At 34.9% G+C, this 24,341-nt stretch overlaps 1 protein-coding gene across 7 annotated transcripts in view; it reads right to left on the reverse strand.

Moving 5' to 3' along the window:
- The window catches only part of LOC118744885 (protein 4.1 homolog), a 131,501-nt gene that overhangs the window by 21,207 nt on the left and 85,953 nt on the right, over positions 1 to 24,341 (reverse strand). For 6 of the 7 annotated variants that reach the window (XM_036478295.1, XM_036478294.1, XM_036478296.1 and 3 more), the window contains 6 exons: positions 8,233 to 8,424; positions 7,723 to 8,168; positions 7,509 to 7,661; positions 7,079 to 7,437; positions 6,884 to 7,011; positions 6,182 to 6,319 (listed from right to left, as the gene is read on the reverse strand). In XM_036478295.1, coding sequence (XP_036334188.1) covers positions 6,182 to 6,319; positions 6,884 to 7,011; positions 7,079 to 7,437; positions 7,509 to 7,661; positions 7,723 to 8,168; positions 8,233 to 8,373 — 1,365 coding nt within the window. In that variant the 5' untranslated portion in view covers positions 8,374 to 8,424. The remainder of the gene's footprint in view (positions 1 to 6,181; positions 6,320 to 6,883; positions 7,012 to 7,078; positions 7,438 to 7,508; positions 7,662 to 7,722; positions 8,169 to 8,232; positions 8,425 to 24,341) is intronic. The other variant, XM_036478297.1, reaches the window with a different exon arrangement.

Genomic DNA, 24,341 nt, shown 5'->3' on the forward strand with positions numbered 1-24,341 from the left:
AATTAAAAATAACCTTGATTTTCGGAATCAGGGGGTGATTTTACATAAGAATTTCATAACGGCGTTTCTGGTAAAGAGAAAAAGTTGAAATTTGTGGTCCAGTGTTATACTGGTAAGAAGTAAGTCATTATTCGTTTAGTCAGTGAACTGTGTCAGGATAAGGATTTGTTTTCTTATGTTTTCCATTTTATACTGTTGAATGTAAACAAAATTTCTATCAGCTGTTCGTCTAACTTGCAAGTTTCTGCACACTTTCTGTTCGCGTACTATTTTTGATATTTTTCTCTTGCAAGACAACAGATTACATTTGGCCGGAGTTTCGATGTTGGACATTTTTTACTGGAGATTTTAAACGAACGTTCCTATTGACAAACCAACATTTAACAGAACTGTTACGAACGGCTTTAACTGACGTAAAACCAGATTTTGAAAATTTGGCCAAAGAATCTTTTGAATTTTCTTTAATATCTATCTCGATTTGGCTGGAAAGGTCATGGACTTGAGGATTGTTGCTTGTATCGCGATTAGCCTAATAAATTGGAATGAAAATAGCAGAATAGCTTTGCAATATCTTAGCTCTTAATTAAACCCCCTTGATTAAAATCGGTTAATATATATATATTTAATATGTCGAACTGAAAAGGTAAACGCGTTTTGTTATGGAACTCCTCATTTACAGTAGCATTGCCAGATTTAAATTTTTTACTTCACAAGCACACCGTAGATACAGTATGTACATACATATCTACCACATAACCGAACGCTTTTGATAATAAATTATAATTATTCAAGTGAAAAATACATACACAAAAATGAAGTATGCATGTACGTAAAAATTTAAAAATACCTGTATGTGGGTGTGATAAATGATCGATCTAAGTACAAGTGTAATATGTAGGTATGTATGTGCAGCTATTCTAGTTATAAAAACATCAAAATGTGTACATGTACGAGAGTGTATTTTTCCATTTTTAAGGAATGTTCTCCCTGCTCCAATTTTAATACTTTCTTATCATTTCAAACCTCTTTGTAATGTAGAGCTATGGAGGGGGTACAATATTTTATGTATGTATGTATTAGAGATGGGCGCGGGGCTAAATGTTCAATCCCGAGCCCGCCCATCCTTTCACTCAAGTTTTAGGACCCCAATATCTATCACTAAGTAAAATGTTCATGGCTTTCAAACTAATTTTGAATGTTATGTTTAAAACATTTTATTTAAAAATCTACTATTTGAACGAAAATGCACATTAAATACTATGTATATATGTAGTCTTATTTTTTAATGTTTAAATTATGCTTAGAAACAATAACTTGTGTTAAGTCCATATGGCTATTAATACACTTATTTTTTTAAATATGTTTGAAACAGTTTTAAGTAATCTCTATAGAAATAGAAGTGGTCTCTATAGGTTCGGGCTACCACTCCCTATGACCTGGTCCGAGCAACATCGAAATTGGAAAAAGTTTTCCCGGCCGCTCCTTGGCAGGCAGTGGCAAACCTCCGAGTATATTTCTGCCTTGAAAAAGCTGTTCTGATACGGCGTAAAATTGTAGATCACTCCATTTGTGTTATACCATTAGGGCGCACACCACAAATTCGTGGAAAAGCTCGGCCAAACACTTAGCATAAGTGTAGGCGACGGAATATAATATTACAGTACATTTACATACATAAATGCATATCTGCATAGTATTTTATGCTGAAATCATGTTTAATTAATTTAATTTAATTTAAAGAAAAGATGTTATAAACAATTTTCGGTTGTAACACACTTATAGTACTACTCCACAACAAGCTTTTCAAGTGTTCCGCGCTTTTCAGGCTTTCAGCTATACAATTCAGCTATACAACGCCTGAAAAGCTTTTTGTGGAATTGTACTCTTACTCGAAAATTCTACTTTCTTCATACTGTGAGGGCTGATATCTTCTGGTTATTTGTTTTGCTTTGTTGTTTTCTTTCGTCTCAATATGTATTAAAAACGTGCTACTTTCATGTATGTATTTGTATGTAACAACGTTTTTAAGGAAGATTTACTGAATTTTCTGGGTATTGTTATGGTGGCCAAGTCTCAACAGGAAATCTACAACTGAAGCACTCCAAAAGGTGCAAAGTACTGCGATGCTCTGCATCTGTGGGGCTCTGCGCACAACTCCATCGGAGGCTATGCGCGTGCTGCTCGATATTTTGCCAATTGAAATTGTTGGAAAACAATCAGCGGGGTGTGCCGCCTTGAGGTTGAGGGAACTACCAGGCTGGAGGGACACTCAGGAAGGCCACACCGCAATCTTAAAGAACGTATATATACCGGACACGGATTACTGTGCACGAAGGTTGAACTTCACAAAGAGGTATAGGATTTCCATTCCAGATAAAAAATTCTGGTCAGGAGGGGCTCCCGATAAAAATGGATCACTCTACCTCTACACCGATGGCTCTAAGCTAGATGGCAAGGTAGGAAGGGGGGTCTTCTCAGCGCGCCTGGGGCTGGAAATATGTTTTCGCTTACCCAATCTCTGCAGCGTCTTTCAAGCTGAGGTCGCTGCTATACAGGAACCGGTTGAACACCTACGTACAAGAGAAGTCATTTATAACGATATCTTCATTTACTCAGACAGTCAGGCCGCACTCAAAGCGCTCGACTCGGTCACATGCAGTTCAAAAACCGTAGCGGACTGTCGTAGATCTCTAAACGAGATGGCTGAGCAGTCTGCGCTTCACTTTGTATGGGTTCCGGGTCACCGGAACATACCAGGCAATGAAAAGGCGGACGAACTTGCAAGAGAGGGCACATCCGCTCCACTTTCGCGGGCCTGGAAGGGATTAGGCATGCCGCTTGCTACCTGTAAGCTCATTCTAAGGGATCTGTCTCTTAAACTAGCAAGGAAGAGGTGGGATAGCCTCACCACTTGCAACAACACGAAGCAGCTGTGGGTCTGCTAACAGGCCATGTTGCTATTGGAAGGCACGCGGAGAGGGTAGGGATCCCCCATAACGACTTCTGCAGAAGCTGCAGAAATGAAGAAGAGCCAAAAACCTTGCGGCACCTGTTATGCGATTGTCCCGCATTTTGTAGAAGAAGACAAAAGTTTATGGGTTCAGGATTCTTTGAGGACCTAACCGACATAGCCGAAGTAGGCATACGGCAACTTCTGGGTTTCGCGAAATCCACACGATGGTTTAAGTAGGAGGGTTCTAACGATCCGCGTGTTATCACAACGGGCCCACAATCAAGGGCCTATGTGTGGTAGTGGGGTCACTGGCAGCCACTTCAACCTAACCTAACCTACTGAATTTGCTTCTTTATCGGGAGTGTCCGTCCCCAAATTTTAAAGATCCTGCCTGTCGATATCCCTCGCCCATCTCTGGTATGTATGTATATGAATTGGAATATTTTTGGACCTTCAAATCAATTGGGACGGAAATAAGAAATTCAACATTCAGACGAGTAATTTGAGATAATAGCTGTTTAGCATATTTACATTGATATTTAACAAGCAAACAAACACTTAAGAAGAAAATAATGTAAGCGACAAAACTTAATGTCTGTGTATTTCTGCTTAACCAAAAATTTTGATTTATTTTCTTTAAAACAGGAACAAAATCATTATGAGTTGTATCGAAAAAATTTATATTGAATCACTTTTCAAGATTTTCAAATAATTAATAATCGGTGTGCTTTATTTCACCAGAAGCTAGCGCAGATTTTACGAAAATAATTTCGTTAAATATACGAATTATTTCTGTGCATTTTACAAAAATTTCGTAAAAAAACACGAAATTCTTTAGTAAATAGTACGAATACATTCGTAAAATGTACTAAAGATCTGCTGCCTCATATTTTGTACGAAAACGGTTTTGTACAATCAACGAAAACTTTCGTGGCTCAAAATGACGAAAAATTTCGTAAGATTTACGCAAGTTTTCTTTATATTTACGCAGATTTTATTTTCAGTGTCGTTTTGAAGGATTTTTAACTACACCGAAATGTTTTTGAACTGATAGAAAATATATAATTAGCTCTTATCATACACAAACTATCCCCAAAACCATTTTAATCATTTAGTTATATATTTAGAAACATTTTAAGACTTAAGATATTACGACGCTATTAAACGTCTTGTGAATCGCCTGATTATATTGAAAGTGTGGCCAAATACTTAAATAAAGGTACCGGCCCAATGCAAGCTTACTTTGCTTGCTTCGCTGCGAGAATTGTTAAAAATTATTTGGAATATACTAAAACGTATAAAGGCTGGCCAAATGGCAGCTTTTCTTCATTTGCTTTAAGCGCCTCAAAGTTTTAAATAGACAAATGTTTTATTTGAAAGCGTTTTGTAGGCTTTTGACAAAGAGGCATGTTCCTGTTCAAAAAACATAAATTCAAACAAAAATTTGCTTACTTAATTTAAAAAAAAAAGCAATTCGAAATGAAATTAAACATATCGTTATATTATAGTAAAAAATTCCAAAATTGCTCACTTTTACAAATTTTACACGAGAGGAAAAAACTTCTATAGCTCTTTTCTTCAAGTAAATCGCTTTTTTAAGTTATAGTTTTTTTAGTAAATGTAGATATACATATGCGTGTATCATTATTACCACTTCTTTTAAATACAAACATTATTTCGCATTAACTTATAAATAAATCTGAAAGTTTTTGATACATATTCTAGAGTTTTCTAGGATAATAAAAATCAAGGTTAAGGGAACAGACACTGACTTTTCAACCAGCCAGCTGGTTACTTTGACAGCGTTTCAAGCCGCCATTCGGCCAAACAAGTTTTCAAACTGAATCAAAGCAAACTAAAGTCAGCAAAGGCACGCAAAGCAAGCCTGCATTGGGCCAGCGCCTTAAGGCTTTTCCAAAGAGGAGCCGTACGGTTTTGCAGCCAATTCAATTCAATGTGCAAATTTTAAGTAGTTAGGACTTACCGTTGATTTTTGGTAATTTTTTTTTTTTTGTAGAAAGTGTTGCTCATTTTCTCCATACAAAAATATACAAAAATCAAGGGTGAGTGCAGACACTTTAAACTTGCACTTAATTATACTAAAATTTAAGAGGCTACAAAACTGCTTAACTCAAAATAACTCTAGAAAATCTGATCAAAACGTTTAAAATATTGATCAACATTTGTTAAAATTCGTCGAATTTTTATAAATGTTCTACACAGTTTGAAATTTTGATTTACGTGTTTTTTTAGACAGGAAGTTATATTTTCATTAAAAAATAATAAACATTTTTTAAACAAAGGAGAGTAGCTAGAACTTGCTGAAATTCCCTTTTCCTATTTACATATATTCTCGCTACTGAATATATTGTGAGTTTACATTTTTGCATTATTTTTCAAGCTTTTTCCCTTTCTTTGGCTTTAAATAAAACTATTAAAAGGTGTTTTGTGTTTTTATTCTAAAAACAAAATTGTATGTTCGGATTCGAAGCTTTAGAAATGTCTCGTACCGCAATGCATTATAATTCCAAAATCCCATTTCTGGAGTTTCTTCCTAAACACAGTAAAGAATGAAAGCAACGTGAATCGTACTAAATAGATTGTACCACACTACCCTTATTTGAGCAGCCCTACAACTACATACATATGGAAAACTTTTACTTACCTACTTAAAATAGCCTCAGATGTGGTTAACTTTAAAATAATGGTTGCTTATTCATTAATTTGGTGGTACGCTATGTAGCCTTGTACCTTAAAATTAAGGAAAAAGGCTTTTTTATTTTAAAATGTATCACATTTGAGACTATTTTATGTATGTACATAGGTAAGTACAGAATAAATATTTTGGGTTCATATATGCTTGAATTCATTTGTAAATTGACTTAGGCTAAAGCAAAAATTCTTTTTTAAAGCGTACTGACTAGGTAAAGCGTTAAATTATCGAACAAATTCGACACCAATTACCAAATATCAATAATACTGATTTGATTGATTCAAGGACTCTGAGTGACAAGAATGTAAAATAACAAGACACATAAAGCTGAGATCAAAAAATACATAACAACTAATTAAAATAGATAAATAAAGAAGGAAATAAGGCAATAAAAACTTCTTACTTAAGGAACTGAGTTCAAGAAAATTATTGTATTTATGTATGTATGTATGTATACGATAATAGCTATAGTAAATATGGAGATATAGAAATTGACTGTTGAAAATGAAATTAACCTGATCCTTGCCAAAATAGGCGACGGCCGAAGCTGACTCGCCGGCTGCCACATCAGCACCGGTATGGGTCGAATAATCGCCTTCGAGTGAGCTCTGCGAAGAGGCGGAAGCTGTACCAGTGCTCGATTCACGTTTCAACTACGATTTGGAGTTTTTTCGGATCAAATATTTGTGGTTGTTTTGTTTTTGTTGTTGGTGTTGGTGTTTTGTGCATGGTATCAAGAGTTTAGTTGGTTAGTTGGGATTAAATGTTAATGAGAAACAATCATTTACAAATATTTATCGTTTTTTTTTTTAATTTTTGCCATTTTTTTATTTGCAGCATATTAATTTTTCGTAAACCATTATTAGGATTTTTGCAAAGGCGTCGAAAAGAAAAGGCGTTTAAAGTTAAGGAGAGTGCGCACATTTTAGATTTTCGGTTTTAGTTTTCAGTGTGTTGTTGTTTTTATTACATTACATTTACGGTGTGCGACGATTTATTGGTTGATGTTTTGTTGTTGTTAGTGATTTTGGGAAAATTTGTGAGGTATTAATTACAGAAAGAAAACAAACCGAGAAAAAGGAAGGAAATAAATGTTGTCAGTTAATTTTAAAAAATAAAATGAAATTATAAACAAAATATTCTTCTGGAGAACAGATTTTAGACAAAAATTATCCCCTAAAAATGGGAGTTTTTTGAGATTAAAACGAAAAATGTACCTTCTCTTTCTTATCCTTTTTCAATGGACTTCGACTACGTGGTGAATCAAAATCGGGAATATGCTCTGGTGGATGTCCCATGGTGTGACGTTTCTGAGCATCTTTCTCCTTCTCGGCCATTGCGAGAGCTAAATTTTACAAATATTTTAGTACTTCACTTCCTTCCGTTTTAAAAGCTTCTATAGATAACCATACCATCCATGCTTCTCGATGTCAAACGTCTACCAGACAAACTCCGATCGAACTTCGGCGCTGTACGATCAATTGGATTCCGCTTACTTTCATACAAAGTGCGCCCTGAGTATCTGTACTTTGAGCCGAAACGAGGGAACAGTGATGTTTTGGTCGGTGGTTCGGGCGTCATAAGCCGGAAGAATGTATGGTGCTCCACACATGACTTCCACAATTTCTTAGCTGCCTGATGATTGGCCAATTTAAAGCCAATAGTGGATTCATACTGCTCAAATTCCCCGGGACGTATCTTGATATAGAAGTGATGACGCTTGTAAGAAATCTTGAGAATCTTGGGCCATGCGAAGCGATTGATTCGTAATCTGAATAGAACAATAGCCAACCAACATCTGTTAGACATAAACGCAATAAAAGTCTTACAAACAGTACTCACTTGTCTCGGTACACAAGCAACCCCGATGCGCAGACACCCAGCATGATGTCAACACCCTCCGAATCTTTGGCCGGGTGCAAATCTACCCCATACATAGCTAGTTTCTTGGCATTTTCCAAGTAATGCAATTCTGCTTCAGCAGGTGCTTGGCCCCTAGAAGTTTAAAATAAACTTGTCCCGTATAAACCCAATCAAACGAAAGCAAAATACAAACTTGTGAGTCTTGTGCAAATCCATGACCTTGTCCTCCAACTCTGGTGTTTGGTTTGGTGCTATTTTAAAGTCCTTCAAATAACGGCGATCGGGCATCTCTTTCGGGTCATAATCGCCCATCTCCGATTGTACTAGGTACGAACCTAGCAGAGCATGCGTGACGAATGTGCATGGCAAACGACCTTCGAGGATATCGTTACGCACTTGCAGACATAGCTGGTAGCGAGTAATGTCCTCTTGCAACTGTGCAGGCTCCGGTGGATAAAATTTCACTGCGAATTGTAGCACCCAAGGATCACTACGGAAAAACTTAGAAACTGGTTTATCCAAATCCAACCAGGTGCGTGGATCTACGGGCGTTTCATAAGTCAAACCGAAGTAGTCTTTTTCCACAATATTAAGCCCAGCACAAATGGTGTTAAGCAGGTCGCGGCCTTTGGCTTTACGCTGTAAATTGTATCGAAAAGATAGTGGTTTGGTTTTTAAAAATCTAAACTCATAGGCTACTCACATCGATTGTGACATCAAGCAGAGAGCCATCAAGCAACGTGACACGTGCCAGTCCAGCTTTTCCGGTCGTATTCGCTTTTTTATTCTTCGAAGGCGTATCAGCCTCGGTAGCAGCGGTGGCAGTTTTCGTTTCCGCTGGCATTTTTCCTAATGTCCTATTTTACTAATGTTGACAGTTTTGTACTGGATTTATCTGTAACAAAAAAAAAAATATATATATATAAACTTAATAAGGAAAGAAATCGCTCGAAATTCGATTTAGTAATGTTAAATTTATTCTTAGTATGTACCACATGTAACATTTCAATAAGCATGCTTTTGACTCGAGATTAACTGATTAGCACTAATTTGAAGAATATTAATCTTCAAGCAAGGAAGAGAGAAGAATTGTAAGCAGAGACGCTTACACTTAACACACTAGGTGATTCAAAAAGTGTGCCACTAATGAGAAGGGTTGATGGATGCGTAGTTTTTAGAGGCAACTTTTGTTGCTTAGAAAGTAAATATGTAGTTGGTAAACAGTTTTATGGTCATTTTCAATACAAAGCCATGACTTAAAACCATCTTCACCAGCTGCCTAAAACTCGGTTACATTTTCGGAGTCTGGACAGAAGTCCAGGCAGTGTTAAAACCGAAAGCAGACAGAGCCTCTCATGTTAAACCTAGCGATTTTAGGCCTATCAGCCTTTCCTCCTTTCTAGTCAAGACTCTGGAAAGACTTCTGGAGACTTATATAAGACAATCGATTAACACAGTCCCTTTATCTAATGCGCAACATGTTTACAGCAAGGCCAGATCTACGGAGACTGCCCTCCACTCGCTAGTTTAAAAAATTGAGCGGTCACTAGCAACAAGTAGTATTCCTGGACATAGCAGGTTGCTTTCAATAATATCCTCCCTTATGCAACTACCTCGGCTCTGACGGACCTGCGGGTGAAAGCCACCACATCGATCTTCACATGTAAAAAGGCGATCGGTGTATCGTGGGGCTTCTCACCTAAGATAGTGTACGGCTGTACATTGACTAAGCAATATTTTTTCCCCCCACTTTTCATTTACCTAAATATAAAGTTGTTTTCCTCTTATATCTATATCACCCCATATTCTGGTCCGTGCACTTGCTAAAAGAGAAAACAAAATAAAAGCTCCCGCATGTGCTTGCTAAACACAGCTTCAGCAGTGGTACTATTTTCGGTGTTGCTCTAGGGATATTAACCCCAATCTGTCACGTATATCAAAGTAACCCTAGACTTCCGTTCTGCTTTGTCGGCCTTTATCACTTGGCAAGCAGCAGAGTCAATAAGTATTAATCGGAAGTTTAAAAGCTAGTAAAGTGTAACACAAGTTTTATTGTGAATCCGAGCAGGACTTGAAATATTTATAATTTTATACCTTTCATGAGCATGAAATGGTATTATAACTTTGGTCCGATGTTTGTAAGTGCCAGAACAAAAAGAGATAGACCCATGAAAATGTATACTTATATGATCAGAACGTCGAGCTGAGTTGATTTAGCCATGTCCGTCTGTCTGTCTGTTTGTATGCAATCTAGTCTCTCAGTTTTCGAGATATCCGGATCAAATTTGGTAGGTGGGTGTATTTTTATAATGTATTAATCATTTGTCGGAACCGGAAGAATCGGACCACTATAACATATAGCTCCCATACAACTGATTGTTCAGATATGAGATTTTTCATTATAACTTCTCCATTTATGCAGCTACGAACATGAAATTTTGCAATACTTGCACCCATTATCAACAGAATACTTACAGTGAAAATTACAAAGATCGGGTCACTATAACCTATAGCTCCCATACAACTGATTGTTCAGATATAAAATTTTGCGTTATAACTCCTCCATTTATATAGCTAGGAACATGAAATTCCGCACTGTTTTCAATAATTATCAACAGAAAACTTACAGTGAAAATTAAAAAGATCGGGTAACTATAACCTATAGCTCCCATACAACTGATTGTTCAGATATGAGATTTTTCGTTATAATTCATCCATTTATGTAGCAAGGACCATGAAATTCCGCGCTGTTTTCACTCATTATCAACAGAAGACTTACAGCGAAAATAACAAAGATCGGGTCACTATAACCTGCAGCCCCCATACAACTGATTGTTCAGATATGAGGTCTTTTATCATAACTCCTCCATTTATGCAGCTAGGAACATGAAATTTCGCACCATTTTCACTCATTATTAACAGAATACTTACAGTGAAAATAACAAGGATCGGATGACTACAACATATATCTTCCAAACATCTGATTGTTCAGATATGGGATTTTACTGTAAAACTCCTTTATTTGAATAGCTAAAACCGATAAATTTCGTAAGATATTTTATAAATAATAATACAAAGTCTACTGAGAAAATCGTCAAAATCTATGCTGTATAAGCTTTATCTCCTATAGCACTGATTGTTAAGATACCAGTTTTTGCCATGTATCTCCTTTATGTACGAAACTAAACCCAATAAATTGTGTTACCGGTTTACATACCGATCACATAGCGGTAAAAATCACTTAGATTGGTGTCATATAAAGTATATCTTCCATACCTCTGATTGTTTAGATGCGATTTTTTATATAAGTATGTAACCCCTCTATCGATGTATGCAGATGTATTCAAAAGCAGTAATCTGTCAAAGTAAAATTTGCAGATGTTCATGAAAGGTATGAAGCCTTCGGCATAGCCGAAGACAGCGCTGCTCCTACTTGTTTTTATTAAACTTTTCTAGTCGGCAGGGAATATTCCGTTCGAACTAACTACGCCCTTTCTTGTCCAGTAAGGTCACGTAACCTTCGGACATATGATTCAAGCTAACGGGGAAACAACCGCAGCAAGATTAGTTGGTTCATCGCCTATGCGCCCATAGTTCTCTTTTGGAATACGATGCTTTTGTCATTACTGAGTCCTGGCTTAACACAAATTTTTTCGATGCTGAATTTTTTGATATGAAACTGTTTACCGTATTCCGTAAGGACAGGGACGTTAATAGGACTGGACTCAGCAGAGCAGGCGGTGTGCTGATAGCCGTACGGAGTAACCTCCAAGCTACAACTATCCCTCTGCAGGATGAAGATACGCTCCTCGACCAACTTTGCGTTCGGGTGAGTGGTGCCCACAGCTTTCTTTATCTCTGCACCTCTTATATACCTCCAGCTGGTAATGATGCTTTAAGTATACAGATCTCACGTCGAAAAACCTGATTGCCATTCACCGTGTCGTTGGTAATGATCAATTGTGTGTTCTTTGAGACTTCAATTTAAGTAATCTAAATTGGCATTTTTTGAATAATGACACACTTTTAACATCCTCGAATATTAATAGTTCTTATGAATCTTACATTATTGATAATTTACTAGGGATAGGATTAGTTCAGGTCAATGGCTTGTATAACTGCTGAATCGCTTTCTAGACTTGATATTTATCAGTAATGGCTTACATTCTATTTTATCGCAACCTGCCTGTTCAATCTCGCCGCCTAACTTGCATCACTCGTCTTTTTGGTAGTTGAATTTTATGAGTTTTTTGTTTATCCTACCGTAAAATCAAGTTCGTTCAATTACGCTTATTGTGATTTTTACATGTTAGATAATAGTTGTGTTTGTTTACAAATTATCCAGTAACTTGCCAGCAACTCTCCAGTAATTTAATTTCTAAGAATTCGCTATCTTTGAAAAAATATCCAAATAGTACGCGAACGCAAATCCAGTAATAATTTGCAAGTTTCATGAACAGCTGATAAATTGCTTGTTTGTTCGCAGCAAATTCCTAATAAAATAATGTATTTTATATTTAAATAGGTTTATTTTGTCAATTTCAACAATAAAAACCCATAAACAGTTTCCTTATTAGTTTAAATTGCATCCAGCAACATGCGATCAGCTGGTTTTCGTACCGGCAAATTCTTACGAGTAAAAATTTATCCAGTAAATACTTGCAACTTCAGCTGTCATTTTCGCTCTCAATTTCCCCTACTTTGCAAGTTTTTGCGTACGAAAACGCCAAAACATGAAAATTCGTAAAAACTTTTACTGGATTTTACTGGAAATGAGTAAACAAACACAACTAATGTTTTCATTGAAATTAATTGGGATGTTTTGTTCGGTGAGAGTGCAGTGGATGGTTGCTTTAAAATTTTTAAAAGCTCTATAATTGAAGTGCGCTCCATGATACAAAAAAGAAGGTAGTTTCATTACTACTATTTTTTGATTATAAAGCAGATTTTTGACATTTCTCCAGATGTAAACATTAAGCATAGCTTTGCTACATGGAAATTTTTTGAGAGGGGAGATTTTCTTTTAAATAGTTGGGATTTAATAAAACAGTAAAATTTGCATAAAAAAATTGCAAGTTGATGTGTTCGATAATCAAATTTGAACGTTTTTCTCAAGCGTTCTCCTTTGAATAATATCAATGTGCAGAAATAAAGAAATAAAATAAAATCCAGTTTTGAAACATTTATTTATTAAAAAACTTTTTTTTCATTTTATTTTAAACAAAATAAATATATTTACATAAGAAAACTTTTTTTTTAATAGTCCGAAAAAGACGTATTGTTAGGCATTTTGTCATTAAAGCATAGTCCGAATCCAGGCCTCGGAGAAGGCTGAATGATCTCAATTCCCTCACAATTAAAGGAACCAAAATTCAGAATTCTCCCGAAGTGAAGTATCTAGATGTAATTCTGTATACAAGACTATCGTGGAAATCTAACGTCGAACACAAAACCTCTGAAGAATTGGCAGCATTTTGGCAATGTAAACAGGTATGGTGGAGCAGATTCTCAATCAAGAGCGTGGCAAGTCTGCTTGCAAAACTTCAAAGAACTACTGCCCGTGTGCTGTACGGAAGCTTTCTCTACAACACGTGGCGCTGCTCTGGATGCACTGCTGCACTTACCGTCACTTTGTTTCTTTATACGTAAGAAAGTCTTAAAGGCCACCTGCAGACTAGAAAGAAACGGATGCCGGTATAACACTGAGTGGGGCGAGGTGGAGGGGAATGAGTTTACATGTCTGCGGTGACAAACAAGCTGCACTTAAGGCATTGGGCTAACCTCTAACTACTTACTTCCAAACTCTGAGTGCCAGTTCAATCGAGAGTACCTCCTATCGTCCATAACCATATTATCCTTCATATCATGAAGCACCAAAATTAAAGCCTTACTGGGGCTAACGTTTGCGAAACACATTCAAATCCTTTTCGGTGATTGGCTTTAGAATAAACGAGTTTAATTATAACTAATTTTTGCGGTGGACAACATATTTAGCGGTCTTTTGTTTCAAAGAAAAAGTTGGTTGGTTGTTTTCGTGGTGCGCTCTAAAGCCTGTTTACCATCGTTATTTTATTCAATTTTTATTTATTTATTTTTTTTTTTGAGATGGCGTATTTTCAAAAACCATTTTTTTATCAAAAAATTTGTATGTGAAAAATTTTTCAAGAGAAAAAAAATGTAATAATATTTATTTTCATAGACAATTTTGTATGTGTGATTTTTTCAAATATTTTCCTCACCCCGTTCTCCAGATATTTGGAAAACTGAAATTGATTTTTTTTTTGTTTTGGTGCTGTAAAGTTTTATTTATTATTTATGTTTATGCATCACCTAAAAATGTTAAACAAATCAAACACATGAAGTGTAAACCCCGTCCGTTTTGGTACGAAATTAAAATTTCCTGCCGCTAATGTTTATTTATTTATTCTTAATAGTTTTCATTTAAAATATACACGGTTCTGTCTATAACTGAAGCAATATAAATACAAGTTTAAAACTTTGTACAAAATTTATAAAAATTAAACAAATTTGAAAAAAATCTTCATCAAAATTTTTAACCTTTTAATCAGAATTTTTAAAAACAAAACGTTAACTTCATTTGCTTGGCAGGCAATAACTCGAAAACGGCTTAATCGATTTGAATAGTTTTGTGTTTGATTTTTTAAATTAAACCCCTTTGGAATCGGATGGTCTAAAAATATGTACTAATAAAAATTAAAGCGTTGCCACCTATTGAAACCCCTCAGTTTAAGAAAAATTATAAGATAAAGTAAATATTGCAGAATGGGTGTTAGAAGAATGAGGTTCAAGTGATTGGGAAAGCTTTGCTAGACAATCTTTTTTAAAAGTTATCACCTGTCCAAAATTGAAAAGATTTAATGCAGAAAGAATTTACAACATATCAAATAAATATGTATCCGGCGTTCTTCTCTGCGCCCTCAAAGTATTTGTGTGTTGTTACTCTCTCCAACTACATAGTACATCTTATGGTCTTATTCATGAAAAATTAAATAAATGCTGTGCCGTTTTCTCAAGTAGCTTTTAAAATGTTTGTGCCCTTTGTTCTCAAAGAATTTATTTAAAGGGAAGATAACTTTTAAAAGCTACTTGAGAAACGGCTTTGTAGAGTGAGATTTGCATACAAATTTTCGATTATAAAGCATTTGAAGTATTGTCAATTATTTATGAATTTGGTTGATAGTTAATATTGCTTAAAAGGTACTTAAATAGTAGGCAAAATACAGACCAGTGATAAAATTTTCGGAAATTTCACGCACAAACATTCAAAGTTTAAAAGAAAACAAAGGCCCGTAGTTATAGTCAAAATAAAGTCGACTCTAAAGTTAACAGCAGGTTTTTTTGACAGATATCCCATTGAAAGTTATGTCAAAAAGCTGCTTTTAACTTTAGAGTCGACTTTATTTTGACTATAACTACGGGCCAAAGGGTTTACTTTTATTTGAAAAGAATCCTAATCACTTGCGCTCCTCTCCTACTTTAGACGGAAATATGCAGAAATCGAATGTACATATGAACATATGTACTTATATCAAACTGCATATGTATACATACTTCGACACCCAACTGCATTATCTTAAATAAAATTTTTTCGCCAAATAGCTGCAGGCAGTGTTACCGCTTAAAATTTTTCGAAAGTCGCAAAAAAAGTGTCACAGCCGAAAAAAAGTGTCTTGAAGCAATTCAAATCTTTTATATCACCTATAGTAAAACCCGCTTAAGTACCTCACGAACAATGTCAGCTTTTTAAGGTACTTAGGCGGGTTGGGTACTTAAAAGAACCCGTTTAAGTACCTCGATGCGGGTACTTAAGCGAACATAATTACTGATGTAGTTACATCTTCTTGTTAACTTACATAAATACTTGAATAACAACATTTAATGAAGTATACATAGTTTAAAACCAAAATCGTGGCATTATTTAAACACATAAATAAGTAAAGAAAAACTTTATTAAAAAAAATATTTAGTGCAATAGTATGTTATTTTTACAAGAATTAAATTGTTTAAAAAGTTAAAGTTGGACATATCATTTTGTACCAAATTCAAAATGATGTTGTTTGCCACTTATGTTTATTTATTAGTTTTTAAGATTTTTCAATCAATTAAAATGCAGTTCATTCCCTAACAAATTCCATATAAACCTAATCTTAAGATTTTGAAAAACACTTAAAAAAAAAATTCATCATCATTTCAAACATTCTTCTCAGAAGTGTTTTTTGAGTATACAGTTTTATAGCCCATTCAATTTTAGCGTAATAATGTGCAAGTTTCAAGAGGCTTAAAGTTGATTTTTTAGAACTTTATTACCGAAGGTGTGTAGCGCTACTACTGAATTTCAAAATACGTAAATAGTTTAAGGAATTTTAAAAGAGCACTTAAAAGGGGAAGATTATAAGTAAAATTATAAATGGGGCACGAAAAATTGAGGTACTTAGGCGGGTTGTGTAAATAAGCGGAGAGGTACTTAAGAGAGGGATTTTCTTCATATTATATTTAGAAATTCACGGTGTCCAAAAATGTTGGTTACTTAAGCGGGTTAAGTACTTAAGTAGGGGGGTACTTAAGCGGGTTTCACTGTACTTGCCATTTCGTTATTTTTTTAATCCACACTTTTCTTACTTTTCTTTTTTTCTGAAGTATACACATAAGTGCTAAATGCCCATTAAATTTCAAATCAGAATATGGTGTGCTTCAAAAGTTATGACATAATTAATTTTGCCCCTCCTAAAAATTACATAACAATTTCACTTGTTTTCATTATCTTTTTAAATTTAAACACCTATAATTCAAAAGTTGTGCAGCAAATTGATCCAATTTTTTTTTTGGGGCTTCAAGTATAAGTCAATGAATTATATCCAAAAGCATCGCTAAATAACACCAAGGTAACCTGTTTTTTAGATTTGCCCATATAAAGACTTTTATAATTTTACCTCTCGAAACTTATTGGGACATATTCATAGTCGAAATAAAATCGACCCTTGTGCTAGTTATAGCTTTTGACATAATTTTCAATGGAAAATCTGTCAAAAAAGCTGCACCTAACATTAGACCCGACTTTATTTCGTCTACGAGTATGTCCCATACTTTGCTAATGGAGATCATTTTCTGCCAAAAATATTTTTTTTTCTTAAAATAAAAACCTGTTGATGAGGAATATATTAAAAATATGCAATATGCATATTTTGCACATATTATGAAAAAATAATTTCAGTTAAAAAAGTACTTACATCAATATAAAACAAAAGCAACATTTAACAATTATTACAAGGTTTAGCCTTTTAGGCTTGAATATAAATTATCGCCGATTGTTTGTGTGTACCAGGAGCCAAGAAAATTTATTTAACACAAATAACTTGGGGAAATGCTAAGCTACAAGTTTTGGCATAATAAAAAGGCTGAAATCAGTCAAAATCTTGTCTGAGATGTAATTTTTGGGCGCCTTTGAAAAGTAATATTTTAACAAGTAATAATGGTTAGTATACAGTTTTAATTAAAAGAAGCTCGGACCGAGTATGCCCAAAATGATACAACATTTCAATTTACCCTTACACAAAGGACTAACCAAATAGTATTACGTCATTTCTTTTTCTCAGTCCATTCCGTCATTGATGCCCTAATTTACATCATAGAAATGTTGGCTGTATTGAGTTTACGACTTTCCGCGTCGCCCAAGTTACGAGCACCACAAACGCGCATGCGAAGACCATATACCGTAAATATCACAACCCTGCAGGAAAAGCTACAATAGCCGTGTTTTATTTGTCCAGAAATTTAAGCTATTAGCTTATTTTGTATGGAGGACTTACCCCAACATAATTAAATTGGCTTATGAAAAGCTATCTTGGCTTGTATATTGAACAAGAGGCATTGCCATTCAGCATCAGAAATTTTCTCCTTCCGCCAATTAGAAAGAGGCAAAAACTTAGTTTGACACTATTTGCAGTCAAACAACTGTCAAAATGGACGACAGAGCAAAGCACTAGCGTGCCATTCCTGATGTCCTAGACTCAAGTTATTGCGCAAGGAATTTTTTTCCTCCTTTTTTAATGTATACTTTTTTTAATTTCGGTTTTTTGTTGTATTATTTTATGTATTTCTGAATTTCAGTTAATTTTTATGGAGCAAGTTTTTATTTCCAAATGCAAGTTGAAATCAGATTCTCAAATTTGAAATTCATGCTTAAATTTGCATCAATTTACTTACATTAGGGCTCTTCAGGATATTGTGCAAATGAGGATATTGTGGATTTGTATTTGCAAATTTAATGCTAGTTACCATAGCAACCGTTTGCATTTTTTGGTTATGAATTTACAAATTCACCGAAATGTGAAAATGCAAGGTCATATTCACAAGATCTTGAACAGCCCTATTGATTTTATTTTGAAAAATCTTTAACAACTCTAAGCGGATTGCAACCTGTGATCTCAAAACTAGAATCGTTAGTCATCACTCGACGCCAAAGCCGACATTTGTATTTTTTACTTAGACAATTCAAAGGCCGACTAGTAAGCAAACGTGTAAGCTGATACTAGTTAAGGAACGGGTAATTTTACTGACTGGTTTGACGTATCTCTGCGAGGAAGTTACTTACGCACTGTGTATGTATTGCTTGTATGTAGGTTTATATGTATTTACATATATACTTTCATAAAAGGCAAAACACTAAAGCTGATTTGGCGCCAGGAATGTCGCCGATTCTAGAATAAACTGACTCAACATTGCAAAGCTCACAGACATCACAAATAAACGATTCAGTACACTGAGAAACGAGTTTAGTTACGTCAACTAAATATGTTTTTCTCAACTCATGATTTGGTTATAGTTATATGATTTGGTTATAGATATCAAATCATGTGTTTAGAGAAATATATTTGGCTGACTTTTTTCTGAGTATCATAAGGCAACTTTAATACAATAAATTTTAATGTTCTCTAAAAATATACCCGGTTACGTACTTCCATATTATAACTGTCATTAATTGCACATCCTCTGCGTAACAATCGAAATTTACATTTGCTACTGTAAAGTAATCTCGCGTTTTTGCGCAATCAATGGGTTAGCGTTTATACAGTGTAATGGTTTCTCATAACCAGGCATGGGCAGAAAACGATCCCACGTCTGCTCATAACTAACACGTTTGTCATCAAAACCTCGGCCTATCAGTATATTAATGCGTTTAACCCTGGGATTCAGTAATTCAGTCTCATCTCAAGTCACTAAATTTGAGATTAGCAATTAGTGAATATTTTTGTGACTTGAGATGATTTGGCTATTCAGTAGAAGAGAGTCACAAAAAGTTCACCAAAAATGTGTGGTGAAAACAAACACAGACAGTCGACTGATACCGTTTATGTATGCCTTTTGCCGCGGGGCCCGAAGAGTCGCAATGGCCGAGTGGTCAAAGCATTAGGCTGCTGGTCGAGAGGGTCCGGGTTAGAGTACTCCACGGGCGTAGAGGATTTTTTATATTTTTTATTTAGTATTTTTTCTTTTTTTATTAGTTTTATGTTTTTTTAATAATCTTTAGATTTTAATGTTGTATGATATTATAGCATTTTGGTTTACTTCCTAATGAATTTCTTATTGAACAAATTTCCTCGCTTCATATTCGCGTTTTTTTTTAATAAATGGAAAGCAATTAATTTTTTCTCCATATTTTTATTTTTGAGACCTGCTCTTAGCCAGGTGACAAATTAGTGACTTTTTTTTGAGACTAGAGACGTGAGACAGCGTACTGAATACCAAATAGTTTCAAAATCCAAGTTCACCACCAAAAGTCACTATTAGTGACTAGAGACCGCTTACTGAATGCCAGGGTTAGACATATTTGCTCTTACAAAGCTAGACCAACACATAGGCGAACAATATGGAGGATACGAGGTCAGTGTTGCCGTTGAGAATTTTCAGAAAGTCGCAAAAGGGGTAATTGACGAAAAAAGGGTTACCATATTATTTTTTCTTTTCTTTACTAGGCAAAAATAAATAAATCTGAGATTCCAAGTCAAAACCAAATTTACATGTATTATAAAGTCTCTTCACTGCTAGAACGATCCGCTGTTAAATTTAAGAAGAAAATAGCGGGACAAGCTTTAAACAAAACATAGAAATCGGATTGCCGCAAGAATAAGAATTGCATTTCCTTTAAAAGTTTTAAGTGGTGCATTTTTTCGTACTTACATTAGGAAATATTTTTTAATAGCATGGTTCTGTTAACATTTCCTAGAACAAAATCTCTGAAAAGGGTCAAAATTTTCAAAAAGTTGGGTCAAAGTGTATTGGCGCCTAAAAAGGGTAAAATTGCCCCTTTAGTCGCACAACGGCAACACAGACGAGGTACTACGCGTTTAGCGACGTTATGTGAATTTTTAGTTTATAATTTAGTCAGATTCACAGAAGGGATGCGCGATGTTAACCGATGCATCGCAAACATCGATGTTTTCAATTCGATGCAACGAATAAATTCCGACGTATCGATTAATGCAATATTATTCGATGCATCGATGTATTTTATTCGATGTAACGAAAACCAGAACTTGTAAGAGATATACCAGAGGACAAGTTTGGCGAGTTAGATTCTGACACTTCTGACCACATAATGGACGATTTTAGTCTTTGGAGTGAGCTAGTTCGCGAAAATTGGAAAACAAGAAGCCTTTCTCATGAGCTATCAATTTATTTGGAAAGTCTGGTAAGTAGATTTAATAAAAACCCTCTGGAAATATGGGCCGATTACAAAATGCAGTGAATGAATAATAATGCTGCGAATGTTGCACAACTTGGGGAAAATCTTAACTTTGGTTTATCCACATTACATGCCTGGATTCGCTGCTTTGAATATCTATTTCACATAAGTTATGGGCTGCATATAAAGAAATGGCATAAAGCCAGCGTAAAACAACGTGCAAACGAGATCAAATTTAGATTTAAATAAATGACGGCAATACTGCGCTTAGGTTTTTCAAAAATCTCCATCTAAGTTCCAAAATTACAGGAATAGTCGTTGCGATCATTACAAATTTACAGCCCGATTCCGCATCACTGACAAGTTCACCATAGTCACTTTCATGACAGCTAGTCATTGTTCGCTATTCTAGCGCTCTAACAAAAGCTTGTTTTGCTGACAGTCTTGTCAGTTCTAGAAAAGGTGCTGACAGCGGTTTATTGTGTTCATTTTTGAAATTGTGAAATTATGGAGGAAGAAATTTTAATTTATGCATTGGCTATGAAAGCCCAGGAAAAAAAGAAAAAATTGATAAAATGGAAAAGTGGAGTGATACACTAGGGTATCTCCAAAATGCAACAATTTTTATTCCAATGTTTTTCCGCCAATTTTGTATAAAAAAATGGTTTATTTAACAACAAATAACATACAAATAAAATTCCTAAACTTTGTGCAAAACTGGCGAAAATTCAGCAAATTTTCATCAAAATTTTCAACTTTTTAATCAGATTTTTTTTTTAATATTTGAGTATGCAATTCTGCAGCCCATTAAATTCTAGTAAAGAAAATGCAAGCTCGGAGTTAGTCAAAAATCGTGTTGATTTTTGAGAATTTTTTTTGTTGAAGGTGTTTTGCATTTTTTCCATATAAAGTAAAAAAAAAATTTGTATGGAAGAGACTGCGTGAAAACAAATTGCCAAAAATCAACGGTAATTCCTAGCTACTTAAAACTTGCACTTTATTATAATAAAATTGCGCTACAAATCTGCATACTCAAAAAAATTCTAAAAAATCTGATTAAAAAGTTGAAAGTTTTCATGAAAATTTGCTGCATTTTCGTGAGTTTTGCACAAAGTTTAGGAATTATATTTTTATGTTTTTTGTTGTAGTATGAACAATTCTTTTATACGAAATTAGCAGAAAAATATTAGAATGAAAATTGTTGCATATATTGTGAAAAATTTGCTGTGCCAATAGTTTGTTCCGGCAGTGTGTAGTATATATAACCTCTTTCCATTTGATTGCCGTTCGTATTGGATCATTTAAGGAATTCAGCCCTTGTGCTAGCTCCTCCCAAAGCAATTGCATATGCCGCGGCTCCTGTGGATTGTTTTTGCCTGCTTGGAACTCCGTTCAAACTTTACGCACCTACATACATTTATATGTAGCACACATATTATGTCAAAAGAAAAGAAAATAAAGAAGTTCTTATCACGCTATCAAAATAATAACACATTTTAAGTATTTTTTTTACATAAAATATGTAAACAAACTTACTTCTTCTCAGTTGCCATCTGTTTGACTTAACTCACCAGTCAGCTGTTTTGCCTTTCATTGCGTGGTGAGTTTAAAGAGCTTTCAGCTTTTCAGTCATCGAACTAGAATAGCAGGGGAGCTTTCAACTGACAACGTCTCTGACATGGCAGCACTGACAAGCAACGCTGTCAGTTTTTTCAGAATCGGGTACCTTATTAAGAGCCCTATCTACTGCCTATGAAATAAATTTAGAAACTTTTCAAAAGATGATTAATAAAACAAAAGATGATTATTTAAAAGAGTACTCTTGGTTATATATACCTGCAACTTTGCACAAAATTTTATTTCATAGCCATGAGGTGATAAAATACGTGCTTTTGCCAATAGCGAAACTGTCAAGAGGCTTAAGAAGCTAGAAATAAGGATTGCAGAGGTGGGCACATTTTGGCCCGCGAAGCAGTTAAAGTGCGAGCGAGGGCTAGAGAAAGGGCCAAACAGCTTACGGAGGGAAGGGTATGGAAAGTTACGAAAAAATTAATGCTGACTTCGTGCACCAAAAAAAGAGCGTAAATTTGCCTCATAAAGGGGAAGCCTTCTCATTTTTAAAAATGCCCCGATTTCGAGAACGAAATTCCCCGATTACGAAACTTTGTGCAATATTTGAAAAAAATTCAACCAACTTTCGGAAAAACTTCGACCTTTTTAATTCCGTTTTTTTAGAAAGATTTTGAGAATGCCGTTTTGTAGCCCATTAAATACTATTATAAAAAAGATCTAGTTTCAAGTGTCTAAAAATTTTTGTTTTAGAATTTTTTTGCCAATGTTTTTGCGTTTTTTTTTTCATATGAAAATAAATTATGTTTATTCGTTATATGAAAGCAAATGCGACAAACAAAATTTTAAAAAATCAACGATAATTTTTGGCCATTTGAAACTTTATTATACTAGAATTGAACGAGCCGGAATTCCCCACAAAAAACTGTCCATTCCCCGATTCCCCACGCAAACTGAAATTCCCCGCAAATCGGGGAATTCCCCACGAGTTGGCTTCCCTGCCCCATATGCAGAATAAGCCATCGTTCGGATTTCACTCCGATAGCAGTAGATTTGTTCCGTTTTGTCGAATAATTTAAAACCTACTCCTCTACTCCGCTCAACTGAAAATCTGCAACGTTTTGTTGCATCAACAAATATACTCTTCAACTAGAAAGGAGGTGGGGTTTGTGATAGCAAACTAAAAGGTATATTTTATCTTTCTATCGACACGATTGTTACATTTGTGGGCTACAGCACCTTTGCAAATACACTTGAATTCCGTCAAAAATGTTCAAGGGATCAATATTTTTCATAAAAAACTACATGTACGCAAGTGCCTGGAAGGCGGAAAATAACATTGCCACCGTAAATAAGCCCTCACAATCGCCCGATTTGAACTGGATTGAAAAAGATTGATCTGTCTAAAGTTTTGTATTTGCGTCGTTGCCCACCGATGTAAAAATTGTCCCGGTAAAGAAAGAGAAGAATTACTTTTTTATTAATTTTAACTCAGACATTTTAACTTTAATGATAATTATTGATGGATTAAGCTGCTTTTACACGGGTCGATTTTCTAGTAGATTTTTGCCGTTTATCCAAAATCGACCCGTGTAAATGACAACTCAACCGTAAAATGTAAATGCTTGGCCAGTCGATTTTCCAGTCGACAGAAATCGACACTTGTAAAGGCAGTTTTAGCCTCTTAGTCCCAGAATAACTACGAGGAGAAATGAATTGTTTTTTTATAAAAATAAGAAATGCAAATCTACTACGAAAACTTGATTTTTACTCCCATTTCCACGGTCCGAACCCAACAAAGAGCGATCGATGAAGGTCGGCTAGTGATCAGTATTGCCAAGTTTTTTATTTAAAAATGCACCAAAATACTGAAAATAGCGCAATTTTGAATGAATAAATGAATGAACAAAATAAATACAATGCCACCATAGAATCACGTTTATATTATAAAATTGCCTAGAAAAGAGCACCGAAGAACGAACCAAGCACTAAACTAAAAAATGTTCGCTTTTAATTCCCTAAAAGCACTAAATTTGTTGCGAAAGGTACAAAGTTGGCAACAGTTATATGTCAAAATTTGCTCATATAAAAGCATGGACAGACAGTGAGCGCAGTGATGATAAAGTTGCCACACTTGTGCTTTTTTGATACAATTTGAAACCAAAAAGTACATTGACACCACTCAGACCTTTTTGGTACTATTTAGGAATGCAGCGCAATGTATATTTCGATTAGTTTTACATTTATGTACGTTGGTTAAAAATTTCTTCTTATTTAAACAAATACTTTCTTCCTTCTCTACTTCATACAAACTTCGACTAAATTTGTTTTATATTACAAGATTGGCAATTCCGATTTCTTGTGGAAATGGTGTTGTCTTTTTCTACCTCACACCTTTTCTAACGGACCACGAGAACTTAAAAAATTTAAATATATGCGAGTCTTGGGAACAAATTAAATTAATTAAAAACGAACTGAACAACCCGATGACTGCAAACATTTTTAAAATGGCTCAAGGTATATTGTCTATTCCACATTCC

This window comes from Rhagoletis pomonella, unplaced genomic scaffold (assembly GCF_013731165.1).
Source record: "Rhagoletis pomonella isolate Grant_MI unplaced genomic scaffold, Rhpom_1.0 Rhpom_scaffold_00008, whole genome shotgun sequence".
Lineage (NCBI taxonomy): Eukaryota > Metazoa > Arthropoda > Insecta > Diptera > Tephritidae > Rhagoletis > Rhagoletis pomonella.